Raw genomic sequence first — 19,110 nt, forward strand, 5'->3', positions numbered from 1 at the left:
TCAGGCGTGCTGTCCTTTATTTCTTTCAGTTGTGCTTATGGCTGGAGTGGGAACGAGGGAAGAGCCCATGGCCTGGGCTCCCTGGGGACCAGGGCTGATGATACCAGCTGCCATAGGTGAGGTACCAGGCAAAGGTGCCCACGGCGGCACCCACGACCTTGTGGGTGTACTGGTGGAAGTAGATGACGGTACAGAGCAGCAAGAAGTTCCAGAGCCCCAGCAGCAGCACGTTGAGCAGGAAGACAAGGCGCAGTGGGGCACCAGCCGGGAGCCCATGGGATAGGTATTTGGCGAACACTGCTGCTTCCTCAGCCATGAGCAGGCAGCAGAAGGTGAGCAGGAAGGTGTGGGAGGAGACCGTGTAGCCCCGCCACTGGTGGCCGGCTGCCAGGCAGCTGCGGCGGTCAGGCAGCTCGTGGAGCAGCAGGCCCTGGGGTAGAGGCTCGAAGCAGGAACCCGTCAGGTCCTCGATGAGCAGGAAGGCCCGGCCGGCCCCCCGCCACACGGCTGCCCCCACCACCAGTCGGCTCAGGTGCCTGGCGGTCACCGCCACACGCCGTGTGGCCAGGAACACCACCAGCAACACAAATCCCCCCAGAAAGGTGCACGTCCAGCCCCACGCTGAATTCACAAACTTTCTGTGGGCAGAGAAGAGGGGAGACCACTGAGACCCCCCAGCTGCATCTCCCCACCCTGGTCTGTGTCCCCATCTCTGCTTTATCCACAATTCTGCGTCCAGTGTCACATCATCACTGGTTCTGTTTCCCGTGCCCTCCACAACCCCCGACCACTGAAACGCTGCCATCTCCCTAGAGGACCACCTAGCCTTCTTGGATCCGCATTTCCCCTTCAGCCCTGCTCCTCACTTCCCCATTCCCCCATAACTCTGTTCCCTCCCCCCGCCCACCTTCTTTTCAACCTCCTGGCCTATTTTTAGTGTTTAGGCTGGCAGGACAGAGGCCTGGGGGAGGGAGCTCGAATCCCAGAGTGTAGGGAGCCGGTTCCCTTAGCCTGGAGTTGACTCACATGTTAAAGAAGTTGCCGTGGCTGGCGAAGATAGTCCGAGGGTTGACATGGAACTGCAGAAGAGGACCGAAGATGACCACTGCTGCTAGCCAGGCGTGGTAAAGGCGCCGTAAGCAGGGACTGCCCAGGAGGCGAGCAGCCTGTTCACTTCCAAAGTATAGCAAGGCAGAGGCCAGCCAGAGCAACACCTTGAGCAGGCAGCCCAGCAGTGCCCGGATCCGGGTCCCGGCAGCCAGCCCTGGCCCTGCCCCCACCGCTGGCCCCCGCTCCATCTTCCCTCCCCTCCCCACTAACTGCTTGCTCTGCCGGGCAGCTGAGGAGGGGCTGATGGGGCCCCCACCCCCGGACACGGACAGGCAGTGACAGGTGTGGCAGACACAGGGCAGAGCCCTGTTAGCAGCTGACAGGCAGGGGCGAGGGGTGGGGGGAGGGAACAGAGTTATGGGGGAATGGGGAAGTGAGGCTGGGGCAGAGGACTGCCACGTCAGCAGGGTCCTGGTCTCTGGTGTGGTAGCTTGTGTCCTGACAGCCGCCTGTGCCCTTTTCCGTTAGCCCTGGTGTCCCCATGACGTACAGGTCTGTGTTCCCAGCTCCAATCATATTCTAGTTCATCTCTCAGGGCCAGGCCTGCCATTCAGGGTTATCCTTATCCACAGCCTACTTGGTTCTGCCTGCCTGTTTGGTCAGCCCAAATCCCCCTTCCATCAAGGATCATGATCAAACCTTAGAAGGCACTGAAAAAAATCTGTCTGCCTCATCGTCAGTGCAGTCCTGGCCCCCTCTCCTGGGGTTATGCGTACAAGAGCCCAATGCTGTCAGGATGCTGCAAGGTGGTTGTACACAGCACTGTCTCCAACTCAGGCCCTGGGAGGCAGCTCAGTAGGGCTGCCTACTTCACTGCACTGTGAACCCTGGGGGCATGGTCCGGCCCAGCTTCTGACTGATCTAAAAGGGCTCTAAGGGGCTAGTCTGGTCCCAGGGCTGCTTTGTAATCTGTGGTGCTGTGCAATGCATAAGGGAGCATCATTCATTTATGTTTATTATGATGGTCAACAGATAAAATTCAAATGTCCTGAGAAAGGGAAGCTGTATGAGATGGTGGTGGCCTGGGCGAAACCCTAAAAACCCTAAAGAATAGGTTTTCCCCAGGTAAGAGTGGGTGAATGGGAGAGCCAAGAAGGAAAATCCCCAGCCTGGAGCCCACTGAAGCCTTAGGTTTTGTGTTCCAAGCAATTACCCCTGGGGCCTCATGGTGCTATCTTGGCCTCCAATCCTGACCACTGGGGCTGAAGCAACAGAACAGACAGCAATCTACCCAAGAAGTCCCCATTACTCAATCTGTTTTTTTTTCCCCTTAAGTGTTCATCTTTAGTTTTGATTTTGGAAAAATGATATTTATTTTGAAGTAACAAGAACAACTAATTTTAAAAGAAAGAGGGAAAAAAAAGAAGGAACAAGGGAAAAGAAGGAAGGAAAGAGATAGAAAGAAGGAAGGAAAGGAAAGCAGGAACGAAAGTGAGAGAAAGAAGAAAGGAAGGAAAGACAGACAAAGAAGAAAGGAAGGAAGGAAAGGAGGAAGGAAGGAAAGAAAGAATGAATGTATTTTGAGATCACTTTTTGTCTCCATCATGCCTCAGAATTGGCAATGGGATTTCAGGGCACAATGGTGGCCATACGAAGTAGTGAGAGGAATGGGCAAGGAAGGACATATAGGTCAGGGCCCAGTTGTCTGACCATGGGAAAATCAACTAACTCTCCTTAGTCCCCAGTTTCTGCATCTTTAAACTCATCAAGACAGATTAATCAAAACGGTTCCTTCCAGATCCTAATATTTTACCACCTCATACCTCAACACAGTGGCCCTCAAGACTTCCTGCTCATGGACTCTCTTAAAAGAATTTCAAAAGCCCTATAGACCCCCTCACACATTTTTTAGTTGACATAGAATTTTTCATCATAATTTTAAATAATTGCAAAGGACAAAATTTCCTATATATTGCATATACTGACATTTCAAAGCAAAACATATCATACTTTTAAATATTTCCAATGGAATCGATAACCTGTAATGATCTGATACCTCACCATTATCCATTAACAAATATGTGACAAGTTCATCTTACTCAGATAGTATATATTTATTCTATTCACCCACAGAATTTATTCTAATATGTTTTTATGCTTAAAAGTCTTTATTGACCATTTTGTCACACTTCTCTGCAAAAAAATAAGTATATAATTTAAAGCTTAATTTCTAAAACTTTCCTGTGACCATAAGGTCCTAGAAACTAAAACATTTTTCTTCTTGATTGAATTTTCATTGCAACTAATAGGACAATATGTATTATTAGTACAACAGACGTTTCACAAATTTTGACAATAAACAAAAATTGTATTGGAAATGTATCTCTTAATGAGAAGCATGGATGGTTCATGGCACTTTAATAAAGCTTTGAGGATACTAAATAATTTTAATTTTATCTTAGTTTGGCACCCTGGAGGTAGTATAGGTTGTGGGTGAATGTGACAAATCTGAGGTAAAGTGTCAGAGGGAGACTGAAAAAGGGCAGGTGGAAAAGGAAATCTAGGATGTTTTCACACTAAGCAGATCAATATAAGGAAAATCAATGTGTTCTGAGATCACTTTTTGTTTCCATTTATTCCTCAAAATTGGCAGTGGGATTTCAGGGCACAGTGGTGGCTATATGAAGTAGTGAGAGGAATGGGCAAGCAAGGACATATAGGTCAGGGCCCAGTTGTGTGACCATGGGAAAATCAACTAACCCTCCTTAGTCCCCAGTTTCCTCATCTTTAAACTCATCAAGACAGATTAACGAAAACGGTTCCTTCCAGATCCTAAAGCCTAATATTTTACCACACCATACCTCAACACAGTGGCCCTCAAGACTTCCTGCTCATGGACTCTCTTAAAAGAATTTCAAGGGTGGGCCACGGTGGCTCAGCAGGCAAGAATGCTCGCCTGCCATGCCAGAGGACCCGGGTCTGATTCCTGGTGCCTGCCCATGTAAAAAATAATAATAATAATAATAAAGAATTTCGAAGCCCTATAGACCCCCTCACACATTTTTTCAGTTGACATGGAATTTTTCATCATAATTTTAAATAATTATAAAGGACATACAGTGACCAAGGACCTCAAAAATTTCTTTTAAAGCTATCTGACATACCTCTTGCCATGAAAGTATTTGAGTACCTGTGCTGGTTTGAAGACGTATGTCCCCTAGAAAAGCCATGTTTTAATCTAAATCCCATTTCATAAAGGCAGAATAATCCCTATTCAATACTGTATGTTTGAAACTGTAATCAGATCATCTTCCTGGAGATGTGATTTAATCAAGAGTGGTTGTTAAGATGGACTAGGTAACAAGTGTCTACCCATTTGGGTGGATCTTGTTAAATTTCTGGAGTCCTATAAAAGAGAGGACACTTTGGAGAATGAGAGAGATTCAGAAAGAACAAAGAACGATATAGCCACGTGTTCTAGTTTGCTAGCTGCCGGAATGCAACACACCAGAGATGGACTGGCTTTTAATAAAAGGGGATTTATTTTGTTGGTTCTTCAGAGGAAAGGCAGCTAACTTTCCACTGAGGTTCTTTCTTATGTGGAAGGCACAGGATGGTCTCTGCTGGTCTTCTCTCCAGGCCCCTGGGTTCCAACAACTTTCCCCGGGGTGACTTCTCCAAAGGCCTGGGCTGAGCTGCAAGTGCTGAGATGAGGAATGCTGAGCTGCTAGGCTGTGCTACATTGCGTTCTCTCATTTAAGCACAAGCCAATTAAGTTAAACATCACTCATTGCAGCAGACACGCCTCCTAGCCAACTGCAGATGTAATTAGCAACAGATGAGGTTCACATACCGTTGGCTTATGTCCGCAGCAACAAGATTAGGTATGCTCACCTGGCCAAGTTGACAACTGAATCTAACTAACACACCAAGGAAGCAGGGAGCCCACAAGCCAACGACTTTTGGAGATGAAGAAGGAAGATGCGTCCCAGGGAGCTTCATGAAACAGGAAGCCAGGAGAGAAAGTTAGCAGATGATGCTGTGTTTGCCACGTGCCTTTCCAGATGAGAGAGAAACTCTGATTGTGTTCACCGTGTGCTCTTCCACTTGAGAAAGAAACCCTGAATTTCATCGGCCTTCTTGAAACAAGGTATCTTTCCCTGGATGCCTTAGATTGGACATTTCTATAGAATTGCTTTAATTGGAACACTTTCTCAGCCTTAGAACTGTAAACTAGCAACTTATTAAATTCCCCTTTTTAAAAGCCATTCCATTTCTGGTATATTGCATTCCGGTAGTTAGCAAACTAGAACAGTATCCTTGGTGGTGAATAACCAGTTTGAAAACTGCCTTAATGGCAATGCAATGTAGTGGAAATATTTGATCAAGCTGGATGTGACTCTTAGTTTTCCCACTGACCATTGTTTGAGGGCATGTTCCCTGATCTGTGCATGCCTGTTTCCTCAGTAGTACAGAGGGTGGATGTGAGAGTGGATGAGATCCTTTATGGGAAGGACCAAGGATGGCGTCTGGTGTCAGTGTCAAAAAGGTTATCCCTGACTCTGCATTCATGGACTGCTTCTTTTGTAGACTGCATTAGCTCTAGGCCTGCCCTAGAGAAGAGCTAATGTGGGCATTCCTGGGTTCTAATCTAAAATGTGCGGACTTTCTTGCTATCTCTGTTTCTACTTGCTGGGAAGTTTCTGAGTTTTACTGCAAAGCCCAGCTAACCAAATAATTTTAGTATTTTCTTTCACCTTGGGATGTGAACAGAGTAATTCCCTCCACAGAGGAGCATACCTGAAAGCTTTTTTGGGGATTTTTTTCTTGAAGTGAGAGGTTGAAAGACCTCAGAGAGGAGAAAAGAAAGAGCGAGTGAGAAAGAAAGACCAAGAGTGAGAGACAGACACTGAGCCAGGTTCCCACAGGGAGTTTATTGAGGGAGCCAAAGCCAGTGAGGACAAAGGAGTCCTACCTCAACCTCCCTCCTTGAAGCTGCTGGCCTCCAACATGATGGGACACTCTAGGAGGGGAGGGCCTGGCTCTACCCCCAAAACCCAGACATGAGTGAGAAGACATAATTCTCACCCCAGGAGGGTGTTAAGAAAACATTCTTAGCTACCTGCCCCGCCCCCAAAGGACTAGAGCTCTAGCCATTAAAACCTCAGGAAGAAGGACTAGGACAGTCTAATCCTCAACCTGAAGGCCTGGGCAATGGGCCTGGCAGGGTGTACAGACTTCTGGCAGGCCAGATCAGAACTGGCCTCAGGCATACTACTCTAGGAGCCAATACCTAACATCCAAACATGATTGAAAAACACCCAGGACAGTTCCCCTCCTGGCAGAGGCCACACCCCAGATAATGGCAGTTGTGTAAGACCCTGGGCAGAGATAGGGACCCAAGCCAATTGGGTGTGAGCATGTGAGTCAAGTCCACTCTGCTACTCCGCCTTGTGGGGAAGATCCTCCAGGGCTCAGAAGGGGACCAGATGCCTGGGCTTCTGTTTCTCCCAGTCCAATGCCGGTAATTTCTCTAAGCATCTCCCAGAAGGGAGAAAGGGAGGAGGCAATGAACTTGTCAAGACACTCATCCTTGTATGGGGTTGGAGGTCACATCTACTGGGGAGAGGAAAAGGTTGTAGAGGGGTGGGAGACTGGGGCGGGGGTACTGGGGTATTCCTCAGACTCTGGCATGTCATCCTGGAAGTACTCGGCCTGGCGGTACCGCCACACACGCAGGTTCCCGTCCCACTGCAGGGCAGACAGTGGCAAGTAGTTAGTAGGGAGTGTCCCCTGCCTCCCAGGCCCAGGACCCAGATAAGCACTGGCCTCCCCAGACCCTGCAACCTCACCGAACTGCTGACAATCTTCTCCTCGAAGGGATGCCAGCTGACATCACGCACACAAGCCTTGTGGTTGGTCAGCTTCTTCACAATATGGCCACTGAGGAGGTCATACACTGTCCAGGAAAGACCAGAGTGGAGAGGGACTGCCAAAGTAATGTCAATGTACCCCTCACCTCTCTCTGAGCAGCACTGCTTATCTCGGGCAACTTTCCACTTTCCCAGGGGAGCAATACTCATACCAGAGTACTGTTATTTCTCAGTTTCTCTTCCTTGGTCCTTTCTCTGCCTCAAGCTGAAAGTGTGGGCTAGTGGAGGGTAGGTATCTCGGGCCCTTGGCTAAATTTCCCAGGGCCTACAATTAGGAAAATGCTAGGTGGTTTAAAGCTTTCAGCAGCAATTTTCTAGAAAGCCCACAAGATATGGAAGGTACCACGAAAGTGAACTCCTCTGTAGATGTGTGAGGCTGCTGTCTTCCTTACCTAGACTGGATGCATCATTCACTTTTTCTGCATGGGTCTCTATCTGACGGCCTCCCTAGGCACAGCACTGTCTCACATTCCTTATACCTGTATCTGGGTTTGTGTTTCTTTTTGTGCATTCTTCCTGCTTCACTGTGTCTGTTTTCTAGTACTTGCTGATTTTGTGTCTTTTTTTTTTTTTTTTTTTTGCCTGTGTAGGCACCAGGAATATAACCTGGGTCTCTGGCATGGCAGGCAAGAGTTTTGCCTGCTGAGCCACTATGGCACTGCCCTGTGGCATTTTTTTTTCCTCTGTTCCTTCCTACATTTCATTTGAACCCCTTTCTTGACTGAATAAAAAACAGGAAAATTACCAAATATATATTTGGTAATTTATTGTTTATTTACTAACTACAATTCCATGTTTCATTTCTTTATTTAAAATGCTAGTGAATAGAATGTTTTCTCTTTCTCTGTAGAAGCCTTCCTTGCTCCAAGCTAAATTAAATTTCACTTGTAGTTGTCGCTGGGCTTTTTGAAGGTGGTTAGAGATGGAATACCGGAGGAAGATTCCTGCCCTTTCCCAGGCCCCCTGTTCTGACATCTCCTTACCAACCACTTTGCCGGTAGAACAGCCCGTGTAGATAAACTGCTGACCAGTGCTGTGGGGAGGGGAGAACCGGCAGCGGATGAGGGTGTGCAGTACTCCGTGGCCCCGGTAGGTCATCAAGGAACTGTCCCCTGGGAGTTTCAGCTTCCTCCAGGCTGGGGAGGGACACAAAGAGAGCCCCAAATTAGGGAGTCTGTTTCTGAATTCTTCAGCACCACCAGTCCTTGGCAAAGACTGATGCTCAGACACACTCTCCTTTCCAAGCCCCCCTGGTGGCCCTATCTTCACCGTACTGGTGAATACATCAGCCAGTGTTTACCGGTATGGCCCTACTGGTTGTCAAGATACTGAAATACCTCTGTATTGGTGATCCTGAGTGACCCCTGCCCCCAACCCAGCAAACCCCTGGCCTTCCCTAAGGTCTAACAAGTAAAGGGTTAACACTTGGCAAAGTGAGATGGATTAGGGATCTCCAGGACTCAGTTCCAGGGTGAGACCACATCCATATGCAGGCCCTACCAGTGGTTAAGTATTTCAAGTACTACTATTGATTCTCACCTCTCCAGATCTTAGGGTATACATTTTGCTCTCACCTTTTTTAGGCACCTGCTGCCAACGGTAGTCCCAGTTTTGCTGTGTGGCAGCCTGACGTGAGGCTTCCATGCCTTCCCGGTTGGAAAAGCGCCGGATGTCCCAGAGCTTGATAGTCTGGTCTTTGGAGTTGGAGATGAGATACCGGGCATCACCCTGTGAATCCAAAGTTGGGTAATGAAGCATCAGAGCTTGCAAATATTGGTGCTAATCAGTCCTCTAATTCAGGCATAAGAACTCGTCCTCTGACTTTGCTTGTTCTTTCCTCTTCCAGGTGAGCGCACCTTCAGTTTTCTGCCTTGGATCTCACCCCCTAGCTAAGTTTTCCTTCTTCACTCAACGTGGCTGGGTCTCTTCTTCTATTCTACAGTAGATGCTCTTCTATTTTTCTGGTATAGAAAGCTCTTTCCTATTCCTTGAGGACTGGTGGTACAGATGGATCTCATGTTTCCTAGCTTAAGCTCCTTCCCTAAACTCTAGCTCTTATAGACGCTGGGTAATAAAGAGCTCAGCAAGCTCCCACACCGCTTTTACGTCCTCCTGGAGAACCAGAATCTTAGTAGTTTGGTGGTGCAGTCCTGCCTGTCTTGCTTACCTTGCTGTCAATGAAGGTGATGCCATCCTGGTGTCCAGCCAGTGCACCCACGGGCTTGGGGTCATCCTCTCGCATGGTTCGTCGATCCCACACTTTGCAGATGGCATCGTCACCCCCAGAAAACAGGATTTGGGAACTTATGTCAGCAAAGGCCACAGCATTCACATCATCTTCATGGGACTCAATCTAGGAGGAGAAAGAGACCAGTATGTCTACAACCTCCTTCTAGGTCTTCTCACAGAGCAAGGACCAGGAGCCAGAGGCTCTAAGTCTGAGGAACAATACCTGAAGGGTGCGCCGGTTCTGTTCTCGGTCAAAGACATACAGACAACCATCATTGGCACTGAAAAGGAAGAGATAAAGAGGGTCCTGGAGCCAGGACCAAGAAAAGCAATGCTATGTGTACTCTGGAGAGTGTCTATTGAGAAGCCCTGCTGAGGGGCAAGCCCCTTGTCTCACCTCATACAGGAAGAGAGAGAAGAGTTAGCTGTGTCTGACTGCACAGAAGTTTGAGACCTGCCACCTGGTACTGAGGAAATGGTGACTAAGAGGTGAAGCAACTTGTCAACCTTGACCTTAAAGAAGGGCTGGGTAGGGGTGTCTAGTGCAGTCTAACAGGAGAGCTTATCTCATTAACTGAGGGAGCCATCTCCTGCAAATACTCACCCTCCTAGCACTTCTCGTCCATCTGAGGAGACAGCAATGGAGAAGACAGCAAAGCGACGCTCATCTGGCCTGAAAGGAGCGAAGAATGAACTAGGTAAATAGACTTCCCTTCAACTTTTGTTAATCTACATGGAATCACTTGAGGATTGTAAAGCACACTTGTAAGGGAAAACAGAAGTCCTGTCAACATGTGCCAGAATGCAGATCACCTCATTGAGAACCCAGAAATGATGCTGCAACCATCTATTTTACACAGGCCTTCTGGCTGACAGGATGGGCAGTTTCTTCCCAGGAATCCACAGAGAAACTTGCAACCAATGTACTTTTCCCTTAAGAACAGGTTCCCGTTCAAGAAGTTTGTTTCTGAAGAGCCCTCCTTAAGAAGTTTCTGATGAGTCGGATGAGGAAGGGAAGGCAGTACCTGAGATCCAAGGCCGTGTGTGTGTCTCCCTCCCCATAGATGTTGCAGATATGAACTAAGAGAAGCAAGAGAAACAAGAATCTTTCAGGACTGGGCGAAGACTCATGGAAGTGAAGCTAGGGAAGAGCTGCAAAAAAGAGCAAGGATATCAGAGTACCCTGGGAATGATTTTTCCAAGATGAGGCATGGAGTCCTCTCGGGAGTACGGAAAACTCAGATCCCAGGATAGAGAGACAATGAAAGTCTGGTGCATACTCACTGTAATCAGACCAGCTGGAGTATAGGAAGTGGTTCCCATCAGGGGTGAAGGCCACATCCAAGATGCTCCAGCCTACATCCCGGGCCTTGATGCTTTTGAATTTATGGAAGCGGCCATAACGGCAGTCATATAGTCGGATTGTCTGGTCTGTGCAAGTGAGAATAAGGCAGAATTACGGGAACACCCCCTTAATTCTCCTGGATCAGCCCTCTATCACTCAGTCTATCTGTGGAATCTTTCTTTTATCATAAAAAATACATTCTGATTAAGCCTCCTAAGACAGAGTCTGAGCTCTCTGGGTCTGGGGCTTTCTAGCCTCTGTCAGGAGGAATGTTTCCTATTTCAGGCAAGGGCAGCTTGTGGGGCCAGGGTCTGGTACCTTGGCAAGCAGACATGAAGATTTGACCATCCTTGCTGTAGATGCCACAGAAAGCCTTCTGAGAGTAGGTGTCAGTGAAGCCCAGATCATTGGGCAAGAAGCTGGGAAACACACGGAAAATGAGGGTGAGGGGACTTCAGGGTGAGGAGTGCCCTAGTTAACAGGATCCTAACAGGGCAGAAATACCAGCATAAAGGTATTCTTTCCTTTTGGCTTGGCATATAATCCCTTTTCTTTCACCCTATCTATTATCATCTTTATTTCTACACTTTTCCACTTTGTTTACTCTCAAAGCTGCAACCCATTTAATCTGTAACCTTAACATCTCTGAGATCTTTTAACACCTGCCCCTTCAAAGTACAGGGGATAAGACCTATCTGGCCCTTAGAGTCTCTCCACTGAGCCCCATACTCACTGAGACATCACTCGAGACTGCTCTCCAAGGGAGAAGCTTCCTTGGTGGCAGAGGCCCCGTTGTCTCTAAATGGAAGGGATTGGTGAATATTGCTAGCAGATACAGAGGGCCGCTAAAGCCACACCAAGACCCCTCCTCCAAAGACATTGCTCTTGCTAAAGAAATGGACTACACATAACCTTGACACAAGTCGGCCAAGAACTCCCCAGCATGAGCATGTGAGACTTCCTTGGAGGGTTTACCTCCCTCCTCTCGGGAGGTAGCAAGAACTTCTGGATACCCTGGCAGGCCAGGTGTCAGGCTGGTTGGGGATGAAGAAACCTACCTGGTACAGCATTCGAGGAAAGCTGTGTTCCTGGGCTGCCTGCCTAAGTCTCAGCCGCCCTGTGGCCAATTCCACTTGTGTTTTGATCTCGTTGCACTCCAGCTCCCGGGTATCAGGGGTCACATCCACTATGAGTACCAAAGATAAGTTTCACCCTAGGTCTTCTAGCTCCAGAGGGCAGTTAGCATAACTGTGTCCAAAACAGGACGAAGATGGGCCTCACCAATGTGGCTGAGTATACTGGGGGTTACAAAGATTCCCTCATTCCCTGAATTATCTCATCTTCTTTCAGTCTAACCCATGATTCTTCTCACACACATACACACAAAAGGTTTTCTAATTAAAATCTTCCAATTTTAGGGTCTCAATCTGTTTTTACTCTTACCAGGTGGGTTGTATCGGTCCCCCAGACGACCATCCCAGGCACTGTCATGCTCTTCCTCAGAGTCAGAGAGGGCCTGGATGAGCTGTAAATTTGCAGCTCCTCCTCCCTGCACCAATCTCATTTGGCCTCTGTGGAGAGAGCCCCCCCCCCCCCCACGATAAAGGCGGGAATCCCTTTCCCCAGCCCAGCCAAATTCAGAGTCAGTGCCCACTTCACTCTTAGACCATGTGAACTCAAACCCTAGTACTGTCCCCACTTTGAGGGCTGGAGACTGACTACACCTTGCCTGTTATTTTCCGTCTCCTGTAAGTCATGTAAATTGATATTTACTCTTAGAGCAGGAGTAGAGAACTAAGTGGATTTCCCATGGAGAAAAAAATTCTGACAGCATTTCCTTCTGCGCTTCAGCCTGAGAAGCCCAACATAAAACAGTATTCTGAAGGGATTCCTGGGCTTGTCTTCTCCCTAACCATAAGCCAGGAAACAAAGCCAGTCGCACCCCTTTCCAGTTAATTCTTGGTGGTCATCTCCTACAAGCCATTCTTGCCTCAAGACTAGGGTTAGAGTTAGGTCAATTTAAACTTGTTTTTCAAGTAAATCCACAGGATCTCATATCAAATGTCAATGGCTTTACTAAAGTTCCACTCCTCCCTCCCAAACACTTCTCCTCATCTCCTACTTCACTCCTTATCCCTCAGGGCCCTTTTTTTTTTACTTACTCAGAAAATAGATTAAATAGAAATACATGCATGTAGTCACAGTCAGTGAGACTCCCCTGAACTGCCCCTTCAAACACAAGAACGGGTTCCCCTAGTGACCTACCCTAGCCAAGGTAAGAACCACTCCTACTGGATATGGAGTTGAAGCCAGGGCTGGCCAGGAGGGGAAGACCCTCAGAGTAACCACCCTGGGCTAGTTACATTTCCTAACTTCTATGATTTCCCTGCCTGGAGTTGGGAGCAAGGGTCTGTGGTGGCACCTGGTGAGGACACACCAGAAGGTAAGTTACCTGCGTAGTAGATAGGCCAGTACCTGGGCCAGATCCACATCTTCATCCTCCTCTTCCTCTTCCTCACTCCTTCGCAGGCCAGCCCCTCTTTGGGGCAAGCCCTCGGAGGGGTCTCCGGACCCAGATCCTGCACTGCTGCTGTTTCTTGATCCCATCTTCTGGTCACAGCATCCTCAGGACCTCTGCTGGGGTTCTTCTTGTCACTTCCTTGGTGAAAGCAAAGCCTGCTCTAGAAATACTAGGGTCTCCAGAGAAGAGAACGCCTTCCTAGGAACTGTGATCCCTTCTCTTTAGCATGTGACAACTCCCAAGGTTTCAGGAACACAAACCTTCCCCAGTCCTGTGAAGCACAGAAAACAGAAAGTGAAGCCTAGGGCGATACCCTAGTTTACCAAAGAATCCTTCGAAGAGGAATTTCTCAGTTTTCTATCCCAAACTCACCTATCAAAGTCCCTGTGGGGGGGGGCGGATTCCCAGGTAACCTGTCTGGCTGACCAATTAAAAGGCTCGCGGAAGAAAGCGCCTCACTAGCTTATCTCACCTAACCAATCAGAAGCCTGAAGAGTCAGAGACCCCCGACGCCCCCCTTACCGACCAATAAGGGCACTCTCTTGCGCAGGCCGGCAGCATCGACAGCCAATGAAGTTAGAACTCGACCCCCTCCTCCCCTGCCTCACGCCCACGTGGTGTGCCGGGGGTGTGTTCGCCAAGGAGAGAGGCAGGGAGGAAGTCGCCAAGCACCTCCTACTGAAGTCGGCGGTTACTACCCCGCGCGAAACCACCCTCTAGCCAGGAGCAGTAGCGGGACCTACAGCTGCGCTAGGCCTTGTTTACAACGACTGCAGCCGCAGCGTCTGCCAACCGCTCCTCCGTCATGCGCCTCGTCCGTCACGCATCTGCCGGCTTCCCTGCCGAGCGCCGACGTCACGCGACGCCCGCGGCGGCTCCGCCCCCTGGGCTTGCTGACTGGGTAGCGGAGCACAGTGATTGACAGGTGGGCGGGAGAAAGTGCCTATGGGGGTCTGAGCGGGTCTGAGGCAGGGAGAAAACACGAATGGAGAAGGGGCGTTCGCTCTCCTAGGGAGCAGGGAGTAAATTCCGGAATCTGCTGCTTTCTAGCTCCCAGACCACGGAACTTGATTTGATGGCAGAGAGGAAGCCGCGCAAAAGAAACGGATAGCGGTTCGTCTTAGCAAGGGTTACCATTTTCTGTGTGTCCCTAAATTCTTTTGGCTTCACACTTTTCAGACAGTGCCGAAATCTCCGCTTGATCAGTTCTCTTTTCGCTTCACTGGGCCCTGCCCTAAGTATGAAGTGCATTTTCTTTCGCCTGGGATGTCTTCATGTTACAGTTGGGGATTCCAATCCTCCACACCCACCTGGCTTTAGCTTCCGGAAGCCTCGTTCTTGTAGGATCGGCAACTTTTTAGATGATCCCTAGCTGGGCTCCGCGAACTTTACACACACTCCCTGACGCAACTGTCGCCTGTGCTACCCCACCCCACTCCTCCCCACACCCCGTTCCCTTGGTCCTCCGGGATTTGCACTTTCGCGAGACCCTCTGTCCTCGCGGTGCTCCCCTCACTGGGCTGCGGGCCCTGCGTGCGCACACACGCCACCTGCCACTCCGTTCTCCGAGTTTATGAGTAACAGCACTGAGTCCAAGGCCGGGACTCGCCACGTCTCGGGATCTTTGCCCAGGCTGTGGAGGAGTGGGGGTGTGTGTGTGTGTGTGTTTGGGACTAATGACCACGCAGAGGTCCCTGGTCTGAAAAGTGTGTGTGTGTGTGTGTGTGTGTGTGTGTGTGTGTGTGTTTGGGACTAATGACCGTGCAAAGGTGTGTGTGTGTGTTTGGGACTAATGACCACGCAGAGGTCCCAGGTCTGAAATGTTTGTGTGTGTGTGTGTTTGGGACTAATGACCACGCAAAGGTCCCAGGTCCGAAATGAACGCGCCGGCACGCTCTTAGAAGTGCTGCGAAACTTCCCCCTCAGCCCAGAGCCTCTGAAGGCAGGTCGGGGAGCGACGGCGCCCAGTTCTTCCCTGGAGCCCTGAGGCTCACTCTCCCTGAGAAGCGAAGGCGAGGTGTGCTCGCACCTTCGGGTGATCCCGCCTGGCCCTTAAACCAGCTACCCTGGAGCGCATCACGTCTGCTCACTGCGCGGGGCTGCCTGGGCGAGTCAGCTGTGGCGTCTCTTAGAAGAGCCCCCCCGCCTGGTTTAATGTTTTGCTGTCGTGGCCTTGAAACTTAATTTTAAACAAGAAGTCCAGGTTTTAATTTTGCTCTGGGTCCCACAAATTATGAAGCTGGTCATCCATCTCCTATTATCTATTACTATCTGTGCCCTATAACGTCTATTGAGACCTTAGGATTCCATGACTTCTGGGTTACCCCGCCTGAAAAAAATCTGGAATCATTTTTTTAGAAGTATCTTTCTCTACTTTTTGTCCTTTAAATTCAGTTCTTCGAGTCCTGCAGATTCTTTAGCTGATGAGTAGAAGCTGTTTTCCAATGGCTACCACCCAAGATCCAATTTTCATTTCTTCATGCCTCTCCCCAGCTAGTTGATCTGCTACACGTATCCTCCTCTAACAGCATTTAGTTTCTGCCCTACAATAGAAGACAAGAGTTTCTCTTTATTCTACCCAGAGCTGTACATGTGTCCCAAGAGCTCTGGGAAGTCACCACTCTGGGGACTGAGGTAGGGGAAGGTGGAAGAAGAGGGAGGGGGCAGTTAGCCAGAGAATGGAAGTCGTACTTCTCTCCTCTCCAGTCCAGCTCGCCCTCTAGTGGAGTTAGAGGGCAAGAAGGAGCAGGAAAGAGCCCGGGGCAGGGCAAACAGGAAGTTAATCTGCTGACATTTACTTAGCAATTAACCAAACTGGCCCTAAAATGGGTGCTGAAGGTAGAAAATCTCTCTTTGGCTTTAAGTATAGCTGGGAAGAGTAGAGGCTGCCCAAATGAAAAGCACTTTGTAAAGTGTCACCAAATAAATGCCAAATTTCAAAATCATGAGAGGGAAAGCCAATAGAGCTTATCAAAATAACTTAATTATAATTATTTTTAAAGAATGCCATTTTATTTCTTTCAGTAGAATTCATAGTAGACCCTAAGATATAAATGTTCATATACACTGTGAAAAATTAATATTAGCGGTTACAAAAGGCTTAAAAATCTTCTACATATAAAAAATAATCAATGGATCCAGAGGTGAAAACCTACATTCTTTATCATTTGAGTTGATGTTAAAGGGGACTCATTTTGGTCATAAAACCCCAGAAACTTATTTTGACATTACCATGATTTTCAAATGTTCACTTTTGTTAATCATTTCAAATACAAATACCAAACCTGGCTGTTGTTGTTTTTTTAATTTTTATTGATAAAACAACGTACAAGGACATACAAACATTCCATACATGGTGTACAATCAGTGGCTCACAATGTCATCACATAGTTGTCTGTTCATCACCATGATCATTTTTTAGAACATTTGCATCACTCCGGAAAAAGAAATAAAAAGAAAAAAAGAAAAAACTCATACATACCATACCCCTAGCCCTCCGTCTCATTGACCACTAGTATTTCCATCTACCCAATATATATATTTTTAATTTTAACATTTGTTCCCCCTATTATTTATTTATTTTTAATCCATATGTTTTACTTGTCTGTCCATACTGTAGATAAAAGGAGCATCAGACACAAGGATCTGATTGTTTTTTACCACCAATTTTTGTTACTCCTGCCAAACAAACATGCCCATAAATGCCTTGCAAGTTTCCACTTCTGCACCTTCCCAGGAAAGCTTCTTATCTGATATACTCCTGTTTCTACCAGTTAGATTCCCTTCCACACAGCCTTGCACTTTGACCCACTGGTACCACTTCCGGGAATCTAGTCCAGACCTGTCTAAAAATTTATGTTCAGCCTAGCAATTATTTTTAATAGTGAAATACTGGAAACAAAGAAGATTAAAATATCCTGTAATATGGGATTGGGTAAATAAATCATGGTCCATATACACTGTAATAACACGTAGCCTTTGAAATGATGTTGTAGTCTTCTATTTTTATACCATGGGATATTGTGCAAGCTGCTGGTTAAGTTGAAAAAAAAAAAAAGATGGTGGTCGTTTGGTGACACCTGGTGGATGCAAAAACAATCTGGTTTCAATTTTGCATTAAAAATTAAATCAATGGCAAATTGTTTCATGAACAAAAGATTTTGATTACTACAATTTGCACACCTGGGATCTAAGGGAAAAAAAATTTGTCTGTTAAACTCACTTCCTTAATAATGCATTTTTTATTACTTTTTTTCTTCTCCTTAGCACTTAATAAAATAATAAAGCCTTGTTAATTCAAGCCTTTGTAATGTGGAACTTATATATTATTGAATACATTTGAAAATCATGGTAATGTCAAAATAAGTTTCTGGGGTTTTATGACCAAAATGAGTCCCCTTTAACATCAACTCAAATGATAAAGAATGTAGGTTTTCACCTCTGGATCCATTGATTATTTTTTATATGTAGAAGATTTTTAAGCCTTTTGTAACCGCTAATATTTTTTCACAATGTATATGAACATTTGTATCTTAGGGTCTACTATGAATTCTATTGAAAGAAATAAAATGGCATTCTTTAAAAATAATTATAATTAAGTTATTTTGATAAGCTCTATTGGCTTTCCCTCTCATGATTTTGAAATTTGGCATTTATTTGGTGACACTTTACAAAGTGCTTTTCATTTGGGCAGCCTCTACTCTTCCCAGCTATACTTAAAGCCACAGAGAGATTTTCTACCTTCAGCACTCATTTTAGGGCCAGTTTGGTAATTGCTAAGTAAATGTCAGCAGATTAACTTCCTGTTTGCCCTGCCCTGGGCTCTTTCCTGCTCCTTCTTGCCCTCTAACTCCACTAGAGGGTGAGCTGGACTGGAGAGGAGAGAAGTACGACTTCCATTCTCTGGCTAACTGCCCCCTCCCTCTTCTTCCACCTTCCCCTACCTCAGTCCCCAGAGTGGTGACTTCCCAGAGCTCTTGGGACACATGTACAGCTCTGGGTAGAATAAAGAGAAACTTCTGTCTTCTGAAGTGACCAGTTCTTATACATATGTTTACATGGTCTCCTTGCTTCTCTGTGTAAAAGGAAAGGGGGAAGTGTGCTAACTATAAAGCAATTGTGTATTTATGGGATATTTGAATATTCTCATGGCCTGTGTCCTTGAGAACCAGAATTTTCAAGTGGAGGATAGGAGCTACAGATAGAAAACAAAAGAGGTTGAAAATCCTTAGGCCTGAATTTAAATAGTAACTATCAGTTTGAATTCATGAGGTATTTTTTTATTTATTAATTTTAAAAAATGTTTAACAACAAACAAACAGAAACATTCTTAACATATGATCATTCCGTTCTACATATATAATCACTAATTCACAATTTCATCACATAGTTGCATATTCATCATCATGATCATTTCTTAGAACATTTGCATCAATTCAGAAAAAGAAATAAAAAGACAACAGAAAAAGAAATAAAACGAAAACAGAAAAAACCTTTACCCCTCCCTTTCATTGATCACTAGCATTTCAAACTAAATTTATTTTAACATTTGTTCCCCCTATTATTTATTTTTATTCCATATGTTCTACTCGTCTGTTGACAAGGTAGATAAAAGGAGCATCAGACACAAGATTTTCACAATCACAAAGTCACATTGTGAAAGCTATATCATTATTCAATCAACATCAAGAAACATGGCTACTGGAACACAGCTCTACATTTTCAGGCATTTCCCTCCAGCCTCTCTGTTACATTTTGAATAACAAGGTGATAGCTACTTAATGAGTAAGAATAACCTCCAGGATAACCTCTGGACTCTGGAATCTCTCAGCTACTGACACTTTGTCTCATTTCACTCTCCCCCCTTTTTGTCCAGAAGGTTTTCTCAATCCCTTGATGCTGAGTCTCAGCTCATTCTAGGATTTCTGTCCCACGTTGCCAGGAAGACCATACCCCTGAGAATCATGTCACATGTAGACAGGGGTGGGGGAGTGGTGAGTTTGCTTGTTGTGTTGGCTGGAGAGAGAGGCCAC

General features: G+C 46.8%; 2 protein-coding genes across 9 annotated transcripts; both read right to left on the reverse strand.

Annotated features, from left to right (window-relative positions):
• On the reverse strand, positions 1-5,838 carry FITM1 (fat storage inducing transmembrane protein 1). The gene is made up of 2 exons (XM_077127129.1): positions 1,027-5,838; positions 1-638 (listed from the first exon to the last, which is right to left on the reverse strand). Exons 1-2 carry the CDS (start codon positions 1,296-1,298, stop codon positions 26-28), a joined length of 885 nt encoding a protein of 294 aa, XP_076983244.1. The 5' UTR covers positions 1,299-5,838; the 3' UTR covers positions 1-25.
• A 127-nt stretch (positions 5,839-5,965) lies between these two features.
• Positions 5,966-13,951, reverse strand: DCAF11 (DDB1 and CUL4 associated factor 11). Of its 8 annotated transcripts, none has more exons than XM_077127116.1 (15): positions 13,822-13,951; positions 13,033-13,349; positions 12,001-12,128; positions 11,616-11,743; positions 11,291-11,355; positions 10,876-10,976; positions 10,497-10,643; positions 10,238-10,292; positions 9,817-9,885; positions 9,436-9,493; positions 9,151-9,336; positions 8,558-8,711; positions 7,967-8,119; positions 6,903-7,009; positions 5,966-6,801 (listed from the first exon to the last, which is right to left on the reverse strand). In XM_077127116.1, the coding sequence occupies exons 2-15, from the start codon at positions 13,053-13,055 to the stop codon at positions 6,667-6,669; spliced, it is 1,509 nt and encodes a 502-aa protein (XP_076983231.1). In that variant the 5' UTR covers positions 13,056-13,349; positions 13,822-13,951; the 3' UTR covers positions 5,966-6,666. The 8 variants fall into 8 exon arrangements, with proteins under 8 accessions (XP_076983231.1, XP_076983224.1, XP_076983229.1 ...); XM_077127109.1 differs by having other exon boundaries at positions 13,010-13,349; XM_077127114.1 differs by having other exon boundaries at positions 13,010-13,216; positions 13,822-13,947.
• Positions 13,952-19,110: the final 5,159 nt, after the last annotated feature.

This window comes from Tamandua tetradactyla, chromosome 14 (assembly GCF_023851605.1).
Source record: "Tamandua tetradactyla isolate mTamTet1 chromosome 14, mTamTet1.pri, whole genome shotgun sequence".
NCBI classification, from domain to species: domain Eukaryota; kingdom Metazoa; phylum Chordata; class Mammalia; order Pilosa; family Myrmecophagidae; genus Tamandua; species Tamandua tetradactyla.